This window comes from Nannobrachium achirus (assembly GCF_963921795.1).
Source record: "Nannobrachium achirus genome assembly, chromosome: 15".
Taxonomy (NCBI): domain Eukaryota; kingdom Metazoa; phylum Chordata; class Actinopteri; order Myctophiformes; family Myctophidae; genus Nannobrachium; species Nannobrachium achirus.
The window spans coordinates 57,141,081-57,165,369 of record NC_137822.1 but is presented as its reverse complement, the minus strand read 5'-3'; the positions used below and the strand labels follow the sequence as shown (position 1 = coordinate 57,165,369).

Sequence of the window (24,289 nt, the reverse complement as noted above, 5' to 3'; positions counted from 1 at the left end):
AAAGGGAAAGTGTCGTTCTTGACTGTGTTGCATTTAGGTAAAAAAAAATCAGCGCGACACAGTACAGCATGCTCTGAATGGATCGCCAAGAACGCCATCTAGTGCCCCAAAACGTGTTAACTAGGGGTGTAACGATATAGTAACTGAATCGAAAAATCGATTTTAATTTGCAATGATCTACTATATCGTTTGCGAAAGCTAAATATCGTACCGTTTTGGCTACCGTATCGTATCGTTTTAAAATGCAGTAATCAGTATCGAATCGTTTTGCAATGCAAATAATTGATTGTATGGAAACTAAGTATTTGTGCCTGGTATTTCGCAATTTTAAGAGGGAAAATTAAAAAAAGGGGTCTAATTACTTTTCCATTCCATATAGCTAATCTTGGTCTATCGATATGTGTAATCTCTGTGTTCATGTCAAGGTGGGTTTGTCCATATGTGTTGAAATACAATGTCCATGTATTTGCTAGATAAAACACAACGTTTACTTCCATAATAATAGATTTTTTACATGTTTAAACAGATTTAATTTCTATGCTAAATAGTTACTATATCGATTTTAAATCATTGAATCGAATCGTATCGTATCGCCATGAATGAACCAATATCGTCCATGTATCGTATCCTTAACCATGTATCGTGATGCGTATCGTATCGCTGTTAAAATGTATCGTTACACCCCTAGTGTTAACCCTTCCTCACCTGTCCGTCCGTCCCGCCCGGCACCAGCTCCTGGTTGGCCAGGGCCGCCACGGCCGCCATGGCGGGCCGCAGGTCCCCGAGCGCCGAGCCTAGGATGTCACTGACGGTGACGCTGGAGGCCTTGTCCAGCACCATGGAGGAGGCCTGCTCCCTCAGGTGATCCAGCAGCGGCGGGGACACCACCTCCAGGAGCTCCCTGCGACGCACCGCCGTGTCCTTCTTACTGCAGGGAGGGGGAGAGGCAGGGTGGGGATTAGTAGGGGTGTAACGATACATTTTAACCCATTTAGGCCTAGAATTATTGACTGCTTTAACCAGTGAAAAATAGCAGATATACAAGCTCACAGCGCGAGTGCCGCGCTGCGAGCTCGTAGATCAGCTATTTTTGAAAAAAAGTCGTGAAAATGTGTGCAAATCTTTGAATATTATGTATTTTCAAAGCGAATGTTTGTAACTCAAATTTTGCTTCTGGGGGGGGGGTCCCTGGAACTAAATATTTTGAGATGGGGGTCTGTGGCCAAATAAATATCATTTTGGGGGTCCTTCACATGAAAAATTATGAGAACCACTGACATAGTAGTCTCTCAAGAACATACTAACTGAGCTCCAGTGAAGTGAAAAGGACCTTTTCTTTGACGATGGCTGGCCAGATTGCTGACATAGTTTTTCCAAAAACCTTACAACGATTCAAAAGACACTTATAGAATCGGGTCAAAATTCTAATTTTCACGATTTTTCAAAAATAGCAGATCTACAAGCTCGCAGCGCGGCACTCGGTGCCGCGCTGTGATCTTGTATATCTGCTATTTTTTTATATTTAAAGCATAAAATATTGCGTCATAATGTGTTCAGGCCTAAATGGGTTAATAGCGATTCGATACATATCACGATACATGGTTGACGATACGATACATGGACGATATTGGTTCATTCATGGCGATACGATACAATTCGATTCAATGATTTAAAATCGACATAGTAACTATTTAGCAAAGAAATTAAATCTGTGTGAAAGGTGTGGGTAGTGTAGGTTTTTAAGGAAAACATGTATTATTATGGATATATATAAGTAAACAGTGATTATCTACCAAATACATGGACATTGTATATTGACAAACTTGCACCTCGACATGAACCCAGAGATCTATCGATACACACGTTTATCGATAGACCAGTGTAGCTATATGGAAAGGATAAGTTCTTCTTAAAATGCTAAATACAATGCCCAAGTAGGTAGTATCGATACACTGCCGATTCGATACGATACAAAATAAAACGATACGATTCGATTTTAGCTGTTTTCATTTCGATCTACTTCGATTTTTTTAAGTTAAAAACAATATTTCGATACAGTTACTATATCGTTACACCCCTAGGGATTAGGGATGGACATCGGAAATCGGCCAATATCAAAAATCGGCAGGTATGATATCAAACCGGCCCGAATCGGTGACCGGCAGGTCACTGACATACTGTAAATTAGGGTATTCACCAAATATTCGAATATTGGAATATCAAAGTCACTATTCGACGTTGTTCACCGAAGTCGAATATTCGCTTGTTTTTTTTCTCTTTAAAAAATATATAGTTTATAAAGCGTGGCTAGATAGGAGGTCATAAGCATGAGTTGTCAATGCCCCTGGTGGATGAATTTGTAAATGCTCTATACCAGGGGTTCTCAAACCTTTTTAGGCTGTGACCCCCAAAATAAACATATTTGAACTGGGAACCCCCACCCTGACAAGCACTTATAATTATAGGTATTATATTTAATGTGACTCGGTTCCGCAGATAAATATTGTGAAAATAGCCAATCTACATGCTCACAACGCCTCTTGCTTACTTAATATTTGACAGTTTGGCCAGTCCTGTCGAATATTCCACTATTCGAATACTTTGAGGTCAATCAATTAGAAAAAACAAACTATTCGTGAATGCCCTACTGTAAATGCCGGTTTTATGTCAATAAGCCCTTTTGCAAATCCCGCCCCACTCTGCCCTGTTACTATGATAGGACATTTGACCCTGGGCAGATTGTTTTTATAGTGGCAGTGAATGGGATTTTTTTTTCCCTTCATAGCCTCATTACAGCTATATAAAGTACCAAATTAAAAACATCTAGGTGATATTAATAAAAAGGGAAGACAAAGGTACAGTAGTTACATTGCAAAACAGGGGGTTTACCCGAAAATATATGTTTTAATTTGTTTAATCCCAGTGGGACAGAATCCTCTTTGCAGATTCTTTTATAGTGGTAGTGGATGGGATTTTTTTTCCCCTTCATAGCCTCATTACAGCTATATAAAGTACCACAAAAAAACACATCTACGTGATATTAATAAAAAGGGAAGAAAAAGGTACAGTAATTACATAGCAAAACAGTAGTTTTCCCCCCGAAAATAAATGTTTTAATTAGTTTAATCCTCTGGATCAGAAAGAGAATAGACCGCGCATTGCATCCTGGGTAGGAAGAGGACAGAACTATAATCCTAACCTCACATAATAGGCTGGCTTTTCGTAATTCTGCCCATTTAAAATATATGTACCCAATCGTGACTCTTAGACCATTGATATGGTCCATGTGAACTAGTTTGTTGAAGCTTATTCATTATGATGAGCGAGATCACGGCCGAGATCGCGGCCGTACCGGGCGATCGCCGTGTCGCGCACTGCGGACAATTTTGAAAGCCACATTTAACATTCTCCACTGCACAAACTCCACCCCCGATAGCAAAAAGTGAATGTTTTTTTCTGGTTGGCCAGTCAGGGAGTCTCAGGGACCAATCAGAAGGCTGACAAACGGTCTATTGTGTCTATGGCACTGCACAGCATGATGCTCTGGTCCTGTGACTAAAGTAAACATTAGAAAGTAGCAGCAATGTCGTCTCCAAAAAGAAGGGGACAAAAAAGCATGCGTGACCTGCTTTCCTCCTGCCTAGTCCAGACGGTCATATTAGACTGGATATTGTCTGTGATTTTGGATATTGTACTATTGTGATTGATTTGGCATTAGTGTTCTTCTAGCTTATTGGTCCTCAAATTGAAGTATGTCTTGTAGGCCTACTTGGCCTGAAAAAAAGGGTATTGGAGCAACCCTATTTTCTAGTTCTTAGCTAAAGAAATCGGTATCGGAAAAATCGGTTTTGGCAGGTCAGACCTTCATAAAACCGGTGGATCGGCATCGGCCAAGAATTCTGGTCCATCTCTAGTAGGGATGGCCCGATATGAAAATTTCATGTCAAGAAATCGCGATTTACAATATCATCGCCATAATCAAAACAACCGTTATCCTGGGGCGGAACATTTGCCAAAAAACATTTTTTTTGGCTAAGAGATTTGGCTATTTTTTTTTTGATTGAAAAAAAAAAAAGACTGTATCAAGTACATATATTTTGAGTACGTTTTACCAATAGAGGGTTTAAATGGTACCGGATATGCAGCTCGGCAAATGAAAGGTGAATTGATCCCAGTGCATGACAGAGGGCGATATTACAATAAATTAAATCAAATTAAAATTTTAACACAATTACCGACTATATCGCTTATTGTCCCATCCCTAGTAGTGGTAAATATTTATTTCGGTCTATTTAACCCATTAAACCCACTGGAACTTTAGTTATTGAAAAAAAGTAGCAGGTATACAAGCTCACAACACACTGCGAGCTTGTAGATCTGCTATCTTTGAATATACTGTATATTTTTTTCAAAGCAGACTTTTGTAACTCTGCTTCTGGGTGTCACTGGAACAGCATGTTTTGAGATGGGGTTCCGCGGCCAAATACAAAAGCACAATACAATAGTTTGAAAACCCCTGATTTAGAAGAAGGATTAGAAGAATCGGGTCAAACATATGCTTGTAGATTAACTCAACTGCTGCCATTTAACAATACCTTCGTACTCCAATCCTGCCATTCGTCTCCATAGACTTCCATGTAATTCATAGTGCACGGATCATGCACACCCATGCCTAGATCATGCACCACGTGTGTCCACATTGCTCACAGCTTTCAAACAAAAAAATCCGAATGGAAATCCGTTCAGGCATTCATGAGATAACAGCCATTATGTTTTCCTAAAACGTAAACAAAGATGGCTGCCATGCTTGAAAGATGGGGTTGCTATGGGGGTTAAACAGCGTCTGGCGTATGCCCAAGGCTGTCCCTGTTCCGGTCTGGTTCCGGTCTCCCCCAAGCCCCCTGTGATTGGCTGAACCTGAACCGGACGTAGGGAGCGCTCGGTTGTAGTCACTTGGACCGCGCGAGGTGCACCAAAACCCAATTATCATTGCGTTTATCGTGCGCTTGCCCAGGCCGTAATAATATAACGATTGCATTCACCACGGCTTCGTAACTCTCGGGGGCGAAGAGCAGGACCAAGGTCCGCTGGCCTTCGCGCCGCTTGCAATGTCGTGGACAATAACTTAATGTCGTGGACAATAACTGTGACATCTAACCATAAAACGAGCGCTCCCTTCATAGACACGCTTGGTAATCTGCTGGACGCGGTTAAACATGCGATTTCGCGATCGCTATCATGCCTACTACATTTTTTGGGGTCAAAATCTTTTTTTTGAAATTTTCTTTTTTAAAAAAAAAAAACAACAACAAAAAATTCTCGGGTTCCTCGGGCATGGCAGGGCCGTACAACGGGAAATTCTCAGGCTCCTCGGCCATGGCAGCAGTTGAGTTAACCATTGTCAATAGGGTTACAACCATCTATTATTTTCTTAGTGACCATCTCTCTCTCTCGCTCTACCTGTGTGCGTTGGCGTCTCCTTGCTGGAGCATCTTGATGATCTCCGGGACGACGTGAGCAGGATCTCTGGGGCTCAGCAGGTACAACAGAACCTTCTTTCCGTATTTATTAGTGATCACTTCTTCCAGAGAGGACAGGATCTCCTGCACACGACCCAGAGGAGGAGGGACAACATGTGAGAACGGTTATTTTTTAAATTTTTTATAAAGAGAAAAAAAAATATATATATATATTTGACAGATTTAGTCCCTGAAACGTAGTAGTGTAAGAGGTGATGTAAAGTTTGGCAGTCAGTTAACTCATACAGTGCCATCCGGCCACAAGGGGTGCTAGAGTGCCAGGAATTTCTCCATTGACCTTCTTTATAGCTTTCGTCGACCCTCTCCCAACTGGCTTGTGTTTTCACTCCGGTCAATCCTATGGGTGTCCAGAGGAGGAAGCTAGCTGACACGTAGCCAAAATGCTAACCCATTTAGAAGCCCGATCTAAAGCTATTTCAGCCGCAAAAAACTTTCTCTTTGGGTCTGGGGACACAATCCGGAGAAAATCCTGTCTAAAGATGTGATTTATTATTGGAGTGGGCGGCGCGATTCGGCCGTTAGCGCGAATACGGCCCGTGGATGGCCGAGTCTAAGTCCCGGCCAAGGATGGACGTCTAGACCGGGGCTTTGTTGAGGCCTCCGATAAAATAATTCATTTTATTAAATATCCCGGACATGTTCGGGATAGGCACCCTGGAATACGTCGCGCTGCCTACAATGAACATTTGGTGAACATTGGGGGGGGTCTAAACTTTATTTTAAACCATTTTCAATGGAATAAATCGTCGGAGCATCTAGCGTCTCTCGTTGGTGAGCGCTGGGCGAGCCGGGACCACCCACGTTGCTCCAAGCAGCTCGGGGTAAGTAAAATAGCAAATAAAAAATTGTTTTTGATCCCAGGCACTAAAAGGGTTAAGAGTAACGTCATTGGATATTCAACTTAACTCAGAGGTCAGAGGTTAACTTACGAGTTCCACGACGTGGCAACACGTCAATCCCTTTGATGTCTCTGGGGGCCCATTGACGCGGTCGACGTTTGTACAGTAAACTATATTGTACTGTAGCTACTGTACCAGGCTACTGCGGTGACGAAAAACACTCCATTTCCCGAAATGCAGCGCGAGATCACGTGACCGGGAAGTGCCGTCTCCCTAATAGGCATTTCTCCTAAGCTAGCTTTTGAATCACCTTCATGTTCAAAACCGGCCGTTACAAAGGCACTGCGGCCCGCGATTGTTTAAAAACGGTCCTGACTGAAAGTAAACATTATCGTGATAAACAGGACATACATGGATTATGTTGGCGTTGTGAGCATGTAGATCGGATATTTTCACAATGTTCGCCTCTTGCTTACTTAATATTTGACAGTTTGGCCAGTCCTGTCGAATATTCGACTATTCAAATACATTGAGGTTGAATAATTTGAATACTAAAAATCACTATTCGTGAATGCCCTAAATGCTACCATGTCCTTTAATCATGTCGCTCTTTCTTCATACCATACTCATTATACAATATGTTTTTTCTGTAAATGTGTGTCGTTGCGTGAACTTACTGATAAAACAGCCTGTTTGACCAGCTTGGTGTCGTCAACACAGTCAAATATGGCCAGAAGAACCAGGTGGCCAAACTCGCCCTGTGGATGATACACACATGTAATTAGTTCACACAGTAAAACCGAGTGACACACGCACGCACGCATGCACTAGGGAAGGGACGATACAGGGTTCCCACACATTTTTATCAATTAATTTCCAAAACTTTTCCAGAATTTTTAACCCAATTTCCAGGACTATATAGCAATAATTCAGCTCAATAACAGGTCGCTGACTCCTATGCGCAATGCCCAAAGACAGGTAGAGTATGCCAGTGGTTCTCAACCTTTTCAGGCCGTGACCCCCGAAATAATCATGTTTTAACTGGGAACCCGGCACCCTGACGAGCACTAAGAGTTGAGGAATTTTGTATAACACGGTTCTATTGTGAAAATAGCAGATCTACATGCTCACAACGCCTCGCGTTGCGAGGCGTTGTGAGCATGTAGATCGGCTATTTTCACAATTTCTGCCTCTAATATTTGACAATTTGGCCCATGTTTAATTTGTAATTTCAGAGGCATTAACAAAATCAATAACCAAAGACAATGCATAGCTATTTTTTCCAGGACCTTCCAGGACCCTTGATCAATTCCAAAACGTTTCCAGTACTGGAAAAATATTTTTCTAATTTCAAAATATTTCCAGGAATTTCATGACCGTGGGAACCCTAGACGATATGAAAATGTCAAATGACGATTGTTAAGACCAAATCATGTAGATATTATTACGATATCGCAATAAAATATCACCTACATCCATTATCCTGGGGCAGAACATTTGCCAAAAGAATAGCAGATCTACAAGCTCACAGCGCGTTGGGTTGCAACGCATGAGCTTGTAGATCTGCTATTTTCAGGCAAAGACATTTGGCAGAGTGAAAAAGAAAAAGAAAAAAGACTGTATCAAGTGCGTTATTTACAGGTCCATTTGACCAATTATCGAGGGGTTAAGTCATACATGGGCAACTGGCGGTCTGGGGGCCACATGCGGCCCCCACCTTCACTTAATGCGGCCTATACAGGTTCATATCGGAATACTGATTGATTATTATTGATTTCAGCTGTTCCAATTCCAAACATGCAAACATGACCCGCTTAAATTACTTCAGTAGCTTATGACTTTTGAAGTATTTAAAAAAAAAGAAAATAGTCTTTTTTTATGTTGAATGTAATTTAAGTTCATAAAGTTAACATAAGTATAACTAAATGCATTTGAAATGAAATAAAATTTTAACTTTTCAGGATTCTAATAATATATGCAGCTCAGCAAATAAAAGGTGAATTGATCCCAGTGCATGGCGGAGGACGATTTCACAATAAATGTAATCTCCACGATGCGATCATCGTCCCATTCCTTATCCCTAGCATGCACACACACTAGGTGAAAATAGGCAATCTAATTCAAGTTCACAGGCACGTAGACATACATTCACGCCTTCATTACATCCACACTCGACAACTGCACCAGTCCTCCGTGACCTCCACTGGTTCCCTGTCAAGCACAGATTAGGCTCTATGCACCGCGGACATATTTGCAAGAAATTGGGCCCCTTCCTTGACACGGTATCATTTCAAGGACCCCCATAACTCTGAGAGTAAACAGATAGACCCGTAAGGGTCCATTTGGTTCCATTTATACACTCAGTTATACACCATTAAGCGGGCATTTGGTACCCCCTCAACGAACCATGAGGGTCCCTGGACAGTTTCACCTTTCTTCTACACTTTTGAACCTTTTTAACTGGTTTTCCTTTTCCTCCCTAATACCGGTAAAGTTGTTTTTTTATCTGTAAAGTGACTTGGAGTACCTAGAGAAGCGCTACATAAGTCTTATATATTATACTGCAAATTCTGGAGTGACATTTTTAAGTTTTTCTCAGATGTGTTTGACTGTGTCATTGCCCCAGACCCCTATTGTGCTGTTCTGGGTGGATTCCAAGAGTTAGCATTTTTGTCTCCTTATCAACGTAAAGCTATACAATATGGCATGGTTATTGCCAAAAGGAATATTCTGACCCTCTGGAAAGGAGTGGAGGTGCCCTCTTTTAAAGCATGGCTGGCAGAAATGACCAACTTGTTGCAGATGGAAAAAATAAGATATGATGTTTCTCTAAGGACGACAGTGTTTGTGAAAATGTGGCAACCATTTCTCGTTCACCTTTCTAAAACATCCTGAGGGTTGTACAGGAGCATTAAGACACTTTTCTTTTCTTTTTATTATCTTAATTTATTGTACAGATATTTTTATATTTGTTTTATTTACCTTTTCCTTCTTTTGTAATATATTATGTTTGATGTTTAATTTTTTTTAATTCTTCCTTTTTAAAATTTTACGGGGTGGGTGGGAGGGTATGTCTTATACGTGTGTGATTGTATTTTATTCGTCTTTAAACTTAAACTTGAAAATGTATAAATAAAATTGTAAAAAAAAAAAAAAAGAATACCATTTATCATTGCATGAAAAGGTGAACACTTACTGTTGCGAACTTCACCATGTACGTCTTCATGGTTTTAATGATGATCTTTCTGTCCTGAAGAATCAAAAGACAAATACATTAAAAAGAACAGCGGTTCTCAAGCTCTTCTGGATCAGGGCCCACCTGAAGGTCTTGAAAGCGCTCATGGAAAGGTCTTGAAAGCGTTCAAAATATACAGGGCCCACCCATCTGGTCAGATGGGTGGGCCCATTATACGTATTTGCCGGCGGACCCCCATCTCAAAATACGTTGTGACAGGGTCCCCCCAGAAGCGAAGATTTGGATGAGAGTTGAATGTGCAGAGAATGTTAGAGGCAATGGTTGAAATTTATAAAAGGGCCTTTTGGTGGAAATATCGAAAATAGCAGACCTCCAAGCTGTGAGCTTGGATGTCGGCTGTTTTCGGTGTGTGATACCTCACTAAACTAAGCATACTGGAGATGTGGGTTATGGCATGGTTTTCGACAGAGAGGGCAATTCTTTCAACATAAGATGCCTGATTCTCTTGAATGCTGCCTTCAGGTATGGCATGGAAAGAGGGCATTTGCATTTCTTTCACCATAGTGAAAACTGCATGCATGGTCTGGACTCTAGAGAGGGCACTTCTTACAGACGGATAAAAGGGCAGGGGCTCAAGCCCCCTTTGACTTCTATGTGTGCACGTGTCTGGTGAGTACTTTTTCCACCACTGGTGCTTACCTTGGGCGTACCGTGCCAAATGCAGTTCATGGCTACTCGCGCTCCGTCGTGCGTGTACGCCATGTACACCACCGCCTCCCTGATCGCCTCGATCATCTCCTGGGGAAGGACCAACACAATAAAACGTTAGTGTGTTCGAGAAGTTAATGTTGTCCTTTTTGGAAAGCTGGACATTCTAGTAAAATTAAGCAGCTTTCAATTTTGCCACTTTAAAACAAAGTCTGCAGTATAAGGATCGACATTCTAGGCCAGTGGTTCTCAACCTTTTCAGGCAGCGACCCCCAAAATAATCATATTTTAACTGGGGACCCCCCACACCCTGACAAGCAGTTGAGAGTTGAGGCATTACATTTTGTATAACATGGTTCTATTGTGAAAATAGCAGATCTACATGCTCACAGCGCCTCGCATTTTGCGAGGCGTTGTGAGCATGTAGATCTGCTATTTTCACAATTTCTGCCTCTAATATTTGAAAATCTGGCCAATGTTTAATTTGTCATTTTAGAGGTATTAACAAGTCCTTAAATTATTGACCCACAGGTTGAGAACCACTGCTCTAGGCAGACGTACAGCTTCTTGATCTTCTGAAGGCGTGACTTTAGCGCAGCAATTTCCTCTTTAGACAAAAAAAACTGACGAAAACTGTTCATAGACTACCTTTTTTCACTGACGAAAACTAAAAACGAATGAATAACTAAGCTACTAAAACAAAGAGGTTGTTAGGGAGAAGAGATCCAGTAGAACTTTAAGACAAGTCATTTTATGTATGGTTGCACTCGAGTGTTTTGCGCTCTGAAAATAGCAGATCTACAAGCTCGCGACGCGTTGTGAGCTTTGTAGATCGGACATTTTCAGCACGCAACCAAGTGTGAAATCAACGATTAAGACGCCATCAAGGTCCAACTAAAACATTTCAGGTGAGTAAAATATGACTAAAGCTAAATGGAATTTTATTCAAAAGACTAAAAACTGACTAATACTATCTCATCTCTGCCTCTAGTTTGAGTCGTTGAAGAGTTCACCTAATCGATCCTGTGAATTCTTTATAGTCTTATTTATCCCATACCTCCCTTGCTGTAATGTGGTATGGAGTAGACTCAAAATATTTCAGAATTGCAGCCTCATTCCAATCGATTTGTTTAGCCGTAGTCGCAGCCATTTGAAAACCAAGGTCTTGGTCGTCTTTTCTAGGCTATACAACTATTCTTTTAGGTACATTTTGTGTGTTCAATTCGTAGATGTGAGTCACATCTGCATCAACTACACCACAACTCAAGAGATACTAACTATGTATACTGTCTAAGAATCCCACCACTAGGCGGCAGTGTTTCTCAAGTAACAGTGTGTGGTGAAGTTGTGGAATGCACATTATCTATCTGTGCTCATCTAATTTCTAAAGTATAAAATAGGGCTTCAGTGGTTTATGTCAATGACCATTTATTTTAACATGTATTACTTTTTTTAATTTTCTTTTTAAGTAATACAAATCTGAAACTTGACCTTGACCTTATTTAATAATGTATGCATTTATTTTAATCACTGATCCTGTCATTTACATGTTTATCAGAATCACATTAAAGCTTTAATAGGCCTAGGTGGATACTGGATACAGGGCTCATGAGCTCAAGGCATTACTAAAATAATGGCACCATGATGGCTGACATTTCACTTGGTTTCATGCTGAAAATAGCCAATCTACAAGCTCACAGCGCGTCTGTGACGCATTTAGTATAGCTTTTATTTGTTGACGATCTATTTAGTCTTAGTCATCATAGCTTATGTTTCTATTTTGTTTTCGTCAGTGAAAAAAAAAGGTAGTCGATGCACATTTTCCACCATAGTTTTAGTCTACGAAGTTAACACTGCAAGGCTGCAACCGCTGCAGATCTACTGGTTATATTGTATCAACATGCTGTGCCATTACAGATTGGTTAAATTAACATTTTATGAACAAAAAAAATTAAATAATAATTAATACAAATTCATCTCTCACCATTCGAAGCTTGTCTGGAGCAAACTGGAAGAAATCCAGGAAGACTTTATGCACCAAAGAATGTTTGATGACCTGCTCTCTGCAAGACAAAACAGGGTCAGGGTTCATATTTTGTATGCGTGTGTCGTGTTGATTTTGTTGACTAAGACTATGACAAAAATGTTTGACAACTACCTTTTTTCAATGATAAAAACTAAATACAAATTCAACAAAAACTAAGGACTAAAATTAGGCCTAAAACTAGACTAAAATGTTAGGGAGAGAATAGTGGAGAAGAGATCCAGCAGAACTAAAAGACAAGTAATTCTTTAGCAGAAAATAGCCGATCTACAAGCTCACAACGTGCCGCGAAGAGACACGTGAGCTTAGTTCCACTATCAATGTCCTTTTTTAAATATAAAGTTGTCATTTCTTTGTATATTTAGGTTATGTAATTACAGAAATGTAATTGTCAACGACAAAAACACAATGAAATCGCGAACGACAATTAAATCGTTAATCGCAATTATTTGAGTGACAATTAATCGTCACGTAAAATGTCATATCGTGACAGCCCTGTGTGTGTGTGTGTGTGTGTGTGTGTGTGTGTGTGTGTCTTACTTCTGGGCCATGGGAACCAGTATGCTCTTGGTTTCTGATAGGATGTTGGTCAGTTTGTCTGGGTTGGCCTCCAGGACCTTCTGAATGCTGTTACACGTTGACGACTGAACGTGATGAAAAATAAATGAATAAATAATAATAATAATAATCAATTATTTAATTTATTTAATTTTATATGCACAAGACCAATATAAAAACTAGTCAACCATTTGCCAAATTGTCAACAATATAAGAAAGAGGCAACAATTGTGAAAATAGCCAGCAAAAGGGATACAAGCAGAGAGGGGAGCAAAATAGTTTTCAGACTGTGGAGTGAAAACTCTGAGCCGTCTCTACCCGGTATTCCTAAACACTACAGTACCTTAGTAGTGTTTCTCAACCACTGTGCCTGGGGACCTTTGGTGTGCCCCTGAGAAGGGTCAAGTATGCCCCTTGAAACTGCTTGAAAGCCAGCATTTTATTTATCATTTTAAGCCGATCTACAAGCACACAACGCCTCGCGGTGCGAGGCGTTGTGTGCTTGTAGATCTGCTGTTTTCACTACTGTTGCGCGACGGCCTTGTATGATGAAGCAGGGCTTTACTTTGCGAAGAAACGTACACATTTGAAACTTGGAGATACAAGGTTTCTTCCCGACAGTGACGATATTTACACCCCCGTATTATGTTGGTGTGCCCATGGATTCTTGGGTCATGAAAAGTGTGCCGAAAAAGATGCAGAAAAAAGGTTGAGGAACACTGCCTTAGTAAACTTTGCCAAAGCCTAACCTTATTCCTAAACTTAACCTCAGTAAAACTATGCCTAACCTTAAACTTATTCCTTAACTTAACCTCAGTAAAACTAAGCCTAAGCTTAAACGTATTCCTAACCATATCATCAGTAAAACAAATACAGAATACAAGAACCTCCCCCACGGAGTGGTCTGCGAAAAAAAGGCGTGTTTTAAGGCAAGCATTCTGGTTACCGAAGAGTCTAGGGCAGGGGTGCCCAAAAGGTAGATTGTGATCTACCAGTAGATTAAAGGCTGTTCAGCTAGACCACATGACATGCCCCTAAAAATGTATATATATATTAAAATATTAAAAAAATATATATTTATAAACAAAAATCCCAAAACCACTCTTTTTGGCGTCTGTTTGATTGATTGATTGATTGATTGAAGACTTTATTAGAAGTTTGCATAGGAAAAGGTACAGTTTCATGACGGTACAGTTCACTGGTACAAGGTCTACTAAAAGGAGATCCATGAAAAGACTAAGCTTATTTCCACTGGAAACCATTTAAGTATCTCATATAACATTGAATGACAGACAAATAGAACACAGTACTATGCAGTAGATATGTAAAGAAAAAGAAAAAAGAAAACAGTAAGTCTAAACAAACAGTATATACAAAGAAGGGGCAGGGGAGGGTAGGGTTGGGCTAGGTTCATTTTTTACCAGTTGCGAACGGCTGCTGCCTGTAAGTGGTTTTTTAGGGCAATTTTAAAGGATGCTAGTGATCCACACTCCTTTATGGCCTTCGGTAAGGCTTTCCACATTTTGGTGGTATAGCAGAAAAACGAGTTTGACCCTTTGTTGGTTTTGACTCTGGGTTGGAAGTGATCTGTGGCGCTGCCTCTGGTGTTGTAGTTATGGACATCCTTAATGTTTATAAAGTATTTTGACAGGTACTTGGGTATCATAGTGGTGTAGTGTATCTTGTACACCAGGCCCATTGCAAGTTGCTGTACTCTGTCATCTACTCTGAGCCACCCCACTCTTAACTGGTGAGTAGCGGTGAGGTGAGTCTGATAGGGAAGGGTAAGCAGGACCCTAATTAGTTTATTTTGGGCTGTTTGGAGTTTAGTTTTAAGGGCTTGTGGGGCGTCACGATACCATACGTGAACTCCGTAGTCAAATAGGGGCTGGATTATTGCACCAGCTATGGTCTTCAGTGTGTTGAAATTGACCATTGGGGCGATCCTCTGTAGGAAGCGAGTTCGTTGGTTGATTTTATTTATTACTTTAGAAGTCATCTTTTCGCTGGAAAGATTAGCTTCAAGGATACATCCTAAGTAAGAGATTTCGTTTTTTCGTGTTATGACCTTGTCACCCACTTTGATTGTGAAGTTATCGACTTTATTGAGGTTATGATTTGTTCCAAAGAGGATGGACTCAGTTTTTCCCAAGTGAATTGATAATTTATTATCGTTAAGCCATGTGCAGATCTTACTTAGTTCAGAGTTAAGTGTCTTTTCAACCTGCAAGTGGTCCTTGCCCGAGACTAGGAGAGCCGAGTCATCCGCGAACAGGAACAGATTGCAGTCGCAAGCAGATGCCATGTCGTTCACGTATATTAGGAACAACAGAGGCCCCAGTATGCTACCTTGAGGAACACCACAGCTGTCACTTGAATTAAGGAGACTTGATTGATTGACATACTGTAAAGAAAGGGCCTTTTAAAGTAGGCAAAAGCCCTAATGCAATGTTTTGTTTTCAAGAGTCAGTATCATTACAAAGAACGAAAACCTACCATTTAAATGGGATGAAGACTTTTACCCCCATTATTTCCCATTCCAAGTACATTTGTCTTATAGTATGTAATGCCAGTGTCGCTATTCCAAAGCTGCCTCTGGTAAAACATTTTTGGGCGGGTAGATCACGTTGTGCTGGTCGTTTTAAAAGTAGCTCCCAAGTAAAAAAGGTCTGGGGACTCCTGGTCTAGGACAGTGGTTCTCAAACTTTTCAGGCCGCGACCCCAAAAATAATAACATTTTAACTGGGGACCCCCACACCCTGACAAGCACACGTTGCGAGGCGTTGTGAGCATGTAGATCTGCTATATTCACAATTTCAGCCTCTAATATTTGACAATTTGGTCAATGTTTAATGTGTTGTTTTAGAGGTAAAAAGTCCTTAAATTGTCACTTTAGAAATGTGCAGATACCCTCTTTACACTTAAACTTAATGTTGGTTTGTTTACTGTTGAGTGATAAAACAATGTTGCACATTAAGTTAATCATCTGGGGACCCCCAAAAATAATTTGGTTTAGTTTAGTCTTGTGTATATACTGTACATATGTATATATTTCTACATACCTTGCAGACGGTGAAGGTGTTTCCGTACAGCTCCTCGGTGAGCATCAGTCTCTGAGCGAGGACCGCCTTGTCGTTGTAGGCGTACTCTATGAGGAAGGCGGAGCTGGAGTGACGCAGCATCTGGCGGACCTCTCCCTTGAACTTCTGGATTACACTCGCCACCACCTCCTTGTTACTGTGGACACACGCAGCAAGTCAGAGAAGCACCCGGCACAGGACACGCCTCTCCCAAGTAGTGTTGTCAAAAATATCGATTTAACGAATAGCATCAATTTTCAATATGACTTTTCCATAGTATCGATAATATCGATACTCAGTTTTTACCTCTCTCGTTGATTTTCATCAACGTTACTTTTACGGTATGTGTATCCTTCCCACCTTGGCTTATTCCTAGTTATTTTAAAGGCCTATTTGTGCCGCTGTGGTTGTGTGGTATCGAGTATCGATTTTTTTTCAAAATATCGTATCGAAGTTAGAAATCCTGTATCATGACAAGCCTACTCCCAAGTACGCGCACAAGTATTTATTATATTGGTATGGGAAATTTTTTTTGAAGGCTCTGTTCCATTCTGGTCAAACAAGCATTGTTTGACCAGTAGCTCGATAACCCAATAACAGATTTATTGAGTACCCGGTATCAATAAGCTTTGGGTTTATCAAGCTTGTTATTGAGCATAGCGGCCCATGACGTCATGTTTAAACAATCGAGACAAGAGGCGATCAAGAAATGATTACAGTACTATTCATAATATAAAGCCATTTAACACTTATTGCACACTAATGAATGATTGTTTTACTGATATTTAATGATTGTCAATTGTCATCTTCATAGATGGTGGACAGCAACAAACTCACAGTCACAACAACTGGCCAATATAAAAAGATATTATGTTCTGAATTTGTCGTCTCACATCTTTCCACAAAATATTAGAAAACGCTCAATAGTGGGCTCGATAAAAGCCCGGCTCAATAAGCAGGATCGATAAGGTGCTCATTATCAATAAATATTAACGAGTTCCATCCCTATGTACACATCCCTATATGAACCAAATGGACCGTATGGTCCATTTGGTTCCATGTGTACACTCTTAGTTATGGGAGTCCTTGAAATAAAAGGTGCAACGGTACATGGAATGGAACAGAGCCTTCATTAGTATCATTGGAGGCTTGAAGGAAGTGAGAAAAGACCCAACTTCTCTCAAAATATGGCTGTTGTGCAGCCAGTATATACAGTACTATATTGCGCTGTTCAGAGCAATAGCCACAGAGTTATGGACATTTGTCTTAAAAACTGCTGTACCGTAGTACGCGATTATTTTTTAGCTCCAACATCTGGATTTGTCTGGGTTCTGAAGCGTGGCCTAACATCTGGCCTACATCTTGGCCCAAAGCGGTCAAAGCTTGTAGTACGCCCAGGGTCACATTGACCTTAGCTTCACAGGACAATTACATTCAAAGGAGCTTCATTGGCATTAGAAAACATACGTTTACATTGCCAAAGCAAGTGTCAATATCACCACTCACTTCAAACTAGGTGTGATTTTTGACGGACCGCTGAACATGTAAGTTAATAAATGACCTTTGCGAGGTTCTCTCTTCTGATTAGATTAAACCAATATCCAACCTGAAAATATTCTGTTTACTAAAGAAAAGCTTAAAGGGGCACTCCAATTGGTCCTCACTCAAAAATAGCTTTTTTCTTTTTTTTTCTCAGAGGAGGGCTGTGGGCAGGTCAGAAACCCATCGTCTTGTGACATCATGGATTGCCTGGCCAGCTTATAGAAACGGCAGGCTTTCTTTTTTTTTTTTTTTTATATTGATAAAGAATTTCTTTTTGGAAAATGATGATGTCACAAGACGATGGATTCTGAACTTCCCACAGCTCTCCTAGGAGACTTGGACTGAGTAGAATTCTTTTTTGATATTTTATCATGAACATTAGTGAGGACCTATTATACGAAGACAGGTTGAAAAGTGGTGAACTACTCCTTTAAACAAAGCAATCACAAAAGAACAAATTGAACGGAACGCTGAGGATGTTGAGGACTGGCGACAGTTAATAAGTGTTCCAAATGGCATCAACGGTACAGGTCAATGAAATTGTTTATGATGTCTGCAGGAAAGGGCGAGCACCTTCAGCCAGAGGCTCACCCTCCCTCCGAAAATGCATACGGAGAGATACAGACTCTAGTTCTTGCCAACTGCCATCAGACTGTACAATGAAGACTTATAAGAACTTTCTCCCTCATGTACAGTATTTGTCGATAGGGGCCTTGTGTGTGTGTGTGTCCATGGTGTGTGTTGTGTTACTGTTGTCTAGTCGTTATTTATGTATTGTCACACTATGCTGCTGTAACGCCTCAATTTCCCCTCTGGGATTAATAAAGTACAGGGGTTGACACTAAGGTCTCAGAGGCACTTGCCTGTCGGGCAAGTACAGGTTATGTTCTACTTGCCCAAAGGTCATGCCCACTTGCCCGAAAAGTAAATCTGCCATTGTAAAACGATTGGTAAGATTTTAAAACTTAAAACTTATTTCTTTACTTTCTTTGGCTGTGCAATAAAAATGTCATACACAATACCTCCAAGGCTCCAAATACAATTACGCTATGATTGAATATGTCTGTGGTTTCACACAGACCAGAAGACAGAGCGCGCTGGCCATGTTCAGGTGTTTAGACAGATATCTTGTGTTGTGTTTATTATAGAAGGTTGCGTCCCCTCTCAAATGATACACTTTGCCCTGTCGGCAACCTCAAAGCAAACTTCACCTGCCCAAAAGTTTTATTTACCTGCCGGGGGCAGGTGGGCAAGCCTTAGTGTCAATGCCTGAAGTATATCTCATCTCATCATCTCATTATAGACACCAAAATAAGACACAGAGATGAGACTTAAAGCACAAATGTAAATGTAAACCACCTTGTTAATATGTGATGTTAATTATGATGCGGTCAGACTCACCCATACTGTAGGAGTTTCTTTACCAAATTTCTGCCATATTTCTGCTTAGCCAGCTCCACTATGTCGTCTGTAGGAGGAATCAAGGAAGAGAATTAATGGTCTGTAAACCCCTGCTTTCTCTACTCTACTGTAGTTTTACATTGTATTGGTACCTCAGGGAACCAGGCTGCCAACTTGTGAACAATGAAGATGTGGCGATACTGGTTATTAACCCATTCAGAACGGGTACACTATATTGTGTATCGTTATTTTATGCTTTAACTATTGAAAAGCTCACAGCGCGGCACCGAGTGCCGCGCTGCGAGCTTGTAGATCTGCTATTTTTGAAATTGGGGCTGTTAAGTCTGACATCATTTTGTAGGCAGAGGAGAACTCTGCCCCCAGCGGCCATGAATCTTTTTACTATTTTTACTATTTACACATTTTTCTTCTCTTTGTTGTTGAAAGGAAAGTGGTAGAATTATACTTTAGTCGTTATTTTTGTCTCGGATCTATTGAAATAGCGAGGGACAGATATTGAAAATAAATCTGCTTGGAGGTCTGACTACAAAATGATGTCACGGCTTAAAAGCCCCAGTGTCTTTTGAATCCTTCTAAGATTTTTTGAAAAACCCTATGTTCTTATATGTCAGCAATCTGGCTATAGCCATCGTCAAAGAAAGGGTCCTTTTCACTTAAATGGAGCTCAGTTAGTCTGTTCTTGGGAGACTATTATGTCAGTGGTTCTCAAACCTTTTCATTTGAAGGACCCCCAAAATGATATTTATTTGGCCACAAACCCCCATCTCAAAATATACTCGGTGCCGCGCTGTGAGCTTGTAGATCTGCTATTTTTCACTGGTTAAAGCATTCAATAATTCTAGGCCTGAATGGGTTAAACGATGAGAGTCTAGTTAGAGTCAGCTTGTACAGCAGTTACCCTGGATACCATCATCAGTTCAATTAGTTAGGCTGAGTAGCCTTTCACACATTTATCCTTGTCACTTTAAGACCTAGGATTATTTCATACTTTAGCTGTTGAAAAATAGCAGATCTACAAGTTCACAGCGCCCTGCGAGCTTGTAGATCTTTGAATATACTGTATGTCTTTTTAAAGCGAACATTTGTATCGTAACTCAACAATTAAATATTTTGAGATGGGGCTCCGTGGCCAAACACATATCATTTTGGGGGTCCTTCACGTGAAAAGGTTTGAGCACCACTGACATAGGCCTTTCAGAAACCTGTTAGGATTTAGGAGACACTTATAGAATCGAGTCAATATATTCAAAGACTTGCTCAAAATGTCATGATTGTCAAGGAATAGCAGATCTACAAGCTCACAGTGCGGCACTCGGTGCCGTGCTGCAAGTGATCTGCTATTTTTTGATAGTTAAAGCATAAAATAATGGCTAAAGTGGTTAAAATCCAAATCTTCCAGGCCTAAATGGGTTACTATATAACAATATTTCAGCTCAATAACAGGTCGCTTACTCCTATGCGCAATGCCCAGCAGCAGTGTATGCCAGTGGTTCTCAACCTTTTCAGGCCGTGACCCCCGAAATAATCATATTTTAACTGGGGACCCGGCACCCTGACGAGCACTAAGAGTTGAGGAATTTTGTATAACACGGTTCTATTATGAAAATAGCTGATCTACAAGCTCACACTCAGCTTGTAGATTGGCTATTTTCACAATTTCTGCCTCTAATATTTGACAATTTGGCCCATGTTTAATTTGTCATTTCAGAGGTATTAACAAAATCAATAACCAAAGACAATGCATAGCTATTTTTTTCCAGGACCTTCCAGGACCCTTGATAAATTCCAAAACTTTGCCAGTACTGGAAAAATATTTTTCTATTTTCAAAAATATTTCCAGGAATTTCATGACCGTGGGAACCCTGTGAATGAAAGGGGGAATTAAGCCCCTTTTCGACTGCAGTTTTAGCACCACACCACACCACACCACACCACATAAAAATATCTACAGTTTCCATTACACAAAAGTACCCCTATCGGTAAGAAACAAATTGACCCTTTTAACTGGGATTATAATACATAATACATTTGTATTACAACTATCCTAATTATAATGCACTATAATGGATTATAACTGTGATTATAATACACTATAATATATTATAATAGTGGTTATAACACAATAGAATCTATTATCATGTATTACAACTATATCATGGTGGTCTAAATGAAAAGCCAGTGAGTGATCAGTCATTATGATCTGTTTGGCCCTGTTTGGCCTGGCTCAGACCTACTCTAGAGTGGATACTTTTTAGTACCACTTTCACACCACTCTACCCAGGTCTTTGTAGTGGAAAACCTGGCACAAGTGGGCGGTGTGGTGTGGAGTGGTGTGGAGTTGGGCCAGTGGAAAAGGGGCTTATAGTGTGTGTGTGTGTGTGTGTGTGTGTGTGTGTGTGTGTGTGTGTGTGTGTGTGTGTGTGTGTGCAGGGCTGGGTGGTTCCAGCCACTGACCTTGGAGTTCTTCAAACACCGCCTGTCTCTGCTCGTGACTGCCGTACTGGACGAAACACTGCAGCGCACGCACCGAGTCATGGGAATATGCTACCTGGAGATGGGACAAAGAACAGCTTGGGATTACCTTTCTTTTGACCCATAGGCCAGAGGTCTTCAACAGGGGGTCCTCAGAGTTACTACAGGGGGTCCACCAAATCTTTGTGTGGTCATGTTTGATCACTTGAACCCTAGCATTCTTAGTGGAACGTTAGCCAAAAAATAGCCGATCTACAAACTCACAACGCCTCGCGCTGCGAGGCGTTGTGAGCTTGTAGATCGGCTATTTTTTGGAACAGAAGTTTGGTGTAGAGCAGGGGTCTTCAACCTTTTCAGGCCAAGGACCCCTTAGTTGAGAGAGAGATGAAGCAGGGACCCCCACAACCTTATCATAGATTCCATATATTTTCATTGTTTGACAGCACAATTGTCAGTGTATTTTGGATTCATGTCAATTTGTGTTTTCAGATATTTAACCACTTGAACCGTCAATACTTAATAAACTTGACCTTTCACACTGTACTTAGTCTGCTGTTTTTCCCCTCTACACCAAAGCTCTTTGCCGAAAATAGCCGATCTACAAGCTCACAACGCCTCGCAGTGTGAGGCGTTGTGAGCTTGTAGATCTGCTATTTTTGGCTAAGGTTCTCAGAATATGGACAATAGGGTTCAAGTGGTTAATATAAAAAAGGGGAAAAAACATATCACTCAAAGATTTGGAGGACCCCCTGTATTAACTCTGAGGACCCCCTAGGGGTCCCGGACCCCCTGTTGAAGACCCCTGGTGTAGAGGGAAAAGAAGAGTAGACTATTAGTAGGTATTGACAGTTCAAGTGGTTAAACATGAAAATACACCAACCTACACAGATGATAGTGCTGTCAATTCTAAACTGTAATAATCCATGTACATTTTTAATCTGCAACACAATTTAGTGGGGGTCCCTGCTTCATTTCTCTCAGAGCTAAGGGGTCCTTGGCCTGAAAACGTTGAAGATCCCTGCAATAGGCCATTTAGACCTGGAACCACTTTAACCATTATTTTATGCTTTAACTATATAAAAAAAGGCATATATACAAGCTCACAAGTCACAAGCTTGTAGATCTGCTATAATCATCCTTTTAAAAGCGAACATTTGTAACTCAAATATTTGCTTCTGGGCGGTCCCTGGAATATTTTGAGATGGTGGGTCCGCTGCCAAATACATGCAATTTTGGGGGTCCTTGACCGGAAAAAGACATTTACGGAATCGGGTCAAAATATTCAAAGACTTGCTCAAATGTTCACGATTTCTCAAAAATAGCGATCTACAAGCTCGCAGTGCAGCACTCGGTGCCGCGCTGTGAGCTTGTATATCTGCTATTTTTCAATAGTTTGAGCATAAAATAAAGCAGTGATGCTACTAGCCCTGCATCCTGAGTCCCTGACTCATATTTTTAATAAAGGACTCATTAAACTAAGCATCCCCAGGATGCATACAACTCTATCGTTCCTGCTATCAATCATTTCATTGCGCCAGCTGAGCTGCATGTGGTGGAGTCTCCACAACTGTGCATTCTGGCATTATTGAAGTAGAGATGATTGAGATTGTCTTGTAAATCCATGCTTCTGTCCTTTATCAACTACATACAAGTAGCTAGTTGTAGGGCTGTCACGATATGACATTTTACATGACGATTAATTGTCACTCAAATAATTGGCGATTAACGATTTAATTGTGTTTTTGTCGTTGATAATTACATTTCTGTTTGGCTTTTAGGCTTTGAAGTTGTACATTGCAGATATGACACATAACCTAAATACACAAATAAATTACTCACATATTTGACAACTTTATACTTAAAAAATAACATTGATAGTGGAAATAGCCGATCTACAAGCTCACAACGCGTCGCGATGCGACCCGTTGTGAGCTTGTAGATCTGCTATTTCCACTATTTTTTTTTTCAACATTCACGATTATGACGATTATGACAAAATAATTGCGATAATGTCAAATAATCACGATTAGACGATTATGTAATAATTGTGACAGCCCTAGCTATTTGTCACCATGTGTTTAAATTAAAGTTCTTTTTGATGTTTTCGCCGTTGATACATAAAGCGTGTGTCGTCGCGGGACCCATTTGAATGGCCACCTGTGGGTCTCGGGACCCATTACATTGAAAACCTAGCTGGTTAAAGTAATAATGTCTAAATGGCAAAGAACGCTGAGAAGAAAACAGCATAGGAGAGACAGGATAAACAGTAGGAAGACAGTAGGAAAACTGAGAGGGAGAAAACAGTGGACGAGAGAGACAGACAGTAGGAACGTTTTCTAAAGGACGCAAAGAAACAGAATCGATATTTTCCAGCAGTTTGTTCTAAATTCAAGCACGATCAAATGCACTGATATTACACACAGCTGAATGCTTGATTACCTGAGCCTGAGTCCAACGGTCAAAAAACGAGAAAAGCGTTAGAAACGTACCTCTTTCATCCTGCCACGGAACAGGTCGTGCATCCCCTTCAAGAGTTTGGCCTTCTTTTCTTTGTCACAGTCTTTCCTGTAAACAGAACGTCACAGGCATTCATGTACACATGCAGAGACATAATGCAGCAAAATATTTAGATTTCTAAGGGTCCATCTGGTTTCATTTAAACTAAAGGAGTAGTTCAACCCCAAAATGACTTTTTTTTTTTTATTACTCATGCCATGGAGACTTGAGTTCAATAATATATATTTTTTCTTTTTGTATTTGTTGCATTCCTTAAAGTTGTACTATGTAACTTTTTTTATAAAACAAATCTTAAAATTCTCCTAACTATTAAATCACAAAAGTTTTAGAAGATCCGCGCCGTGAATTTCAGCCTGTAAAGCCTTCTCTGT

The 24,289-nt window shown here is 40.5% G+C and overlaps 1 protein-coding gene across 1 annotated transcript in view; it reads right to left on the bottom strand.

The window, feature by feature from the left end:
- pum3 (pumilio RNA-binding family member 3) overlaps window positions 1-24,289 on the bottom strand; it is a gene marked incomplete at its 5' end in the record, with an annotated part of 38,515 nt that overhangs the window by 6,908 nt on the left and 7,318 nt on the right. The window contains 11 exons of the mRNA XM_080743070.1: window positions 706-928; window positions 5,461-5,603; window positions 7,057-7,137; window positions 9,576-9,629; window positions 10,275-10,373; window positions 12,268-12,346; window positions 12,868-12,971; window positions 15,948-16,122; window positions 18,909-18,975; window positions 21,384-21,477; window positions 23,891-23,966. Of these exons, the coding sequence (XP_080599196.1) occupies window positions 706-928; window positions 5,461-5,603; window positions 7,057-7,137; window positions 9,576-9,629; window positions 10,275-10,373; window positions 12,268-12,346; window positions 12,868-12,971; window positions 15,948-16,122; window positions 18,909-18,975; window positions 21,384-21,477; window positions 23,891-23,966 (1,195 nt within the window). The remainder of the gene's footprint in view (window positions 1-705; window positions 929-5,460; window positions 5,604-7,056; window positions 7,138-9,575; window positions 9,630-10,274; window positions 10,374-12,267; window positions 12,347-12,867; window positions 12,972-15,947; window positions 16,123-18,908; window positions 18,976-21,383; window positions 21,478-23,890; window positions 23,967-24,289) is intronic.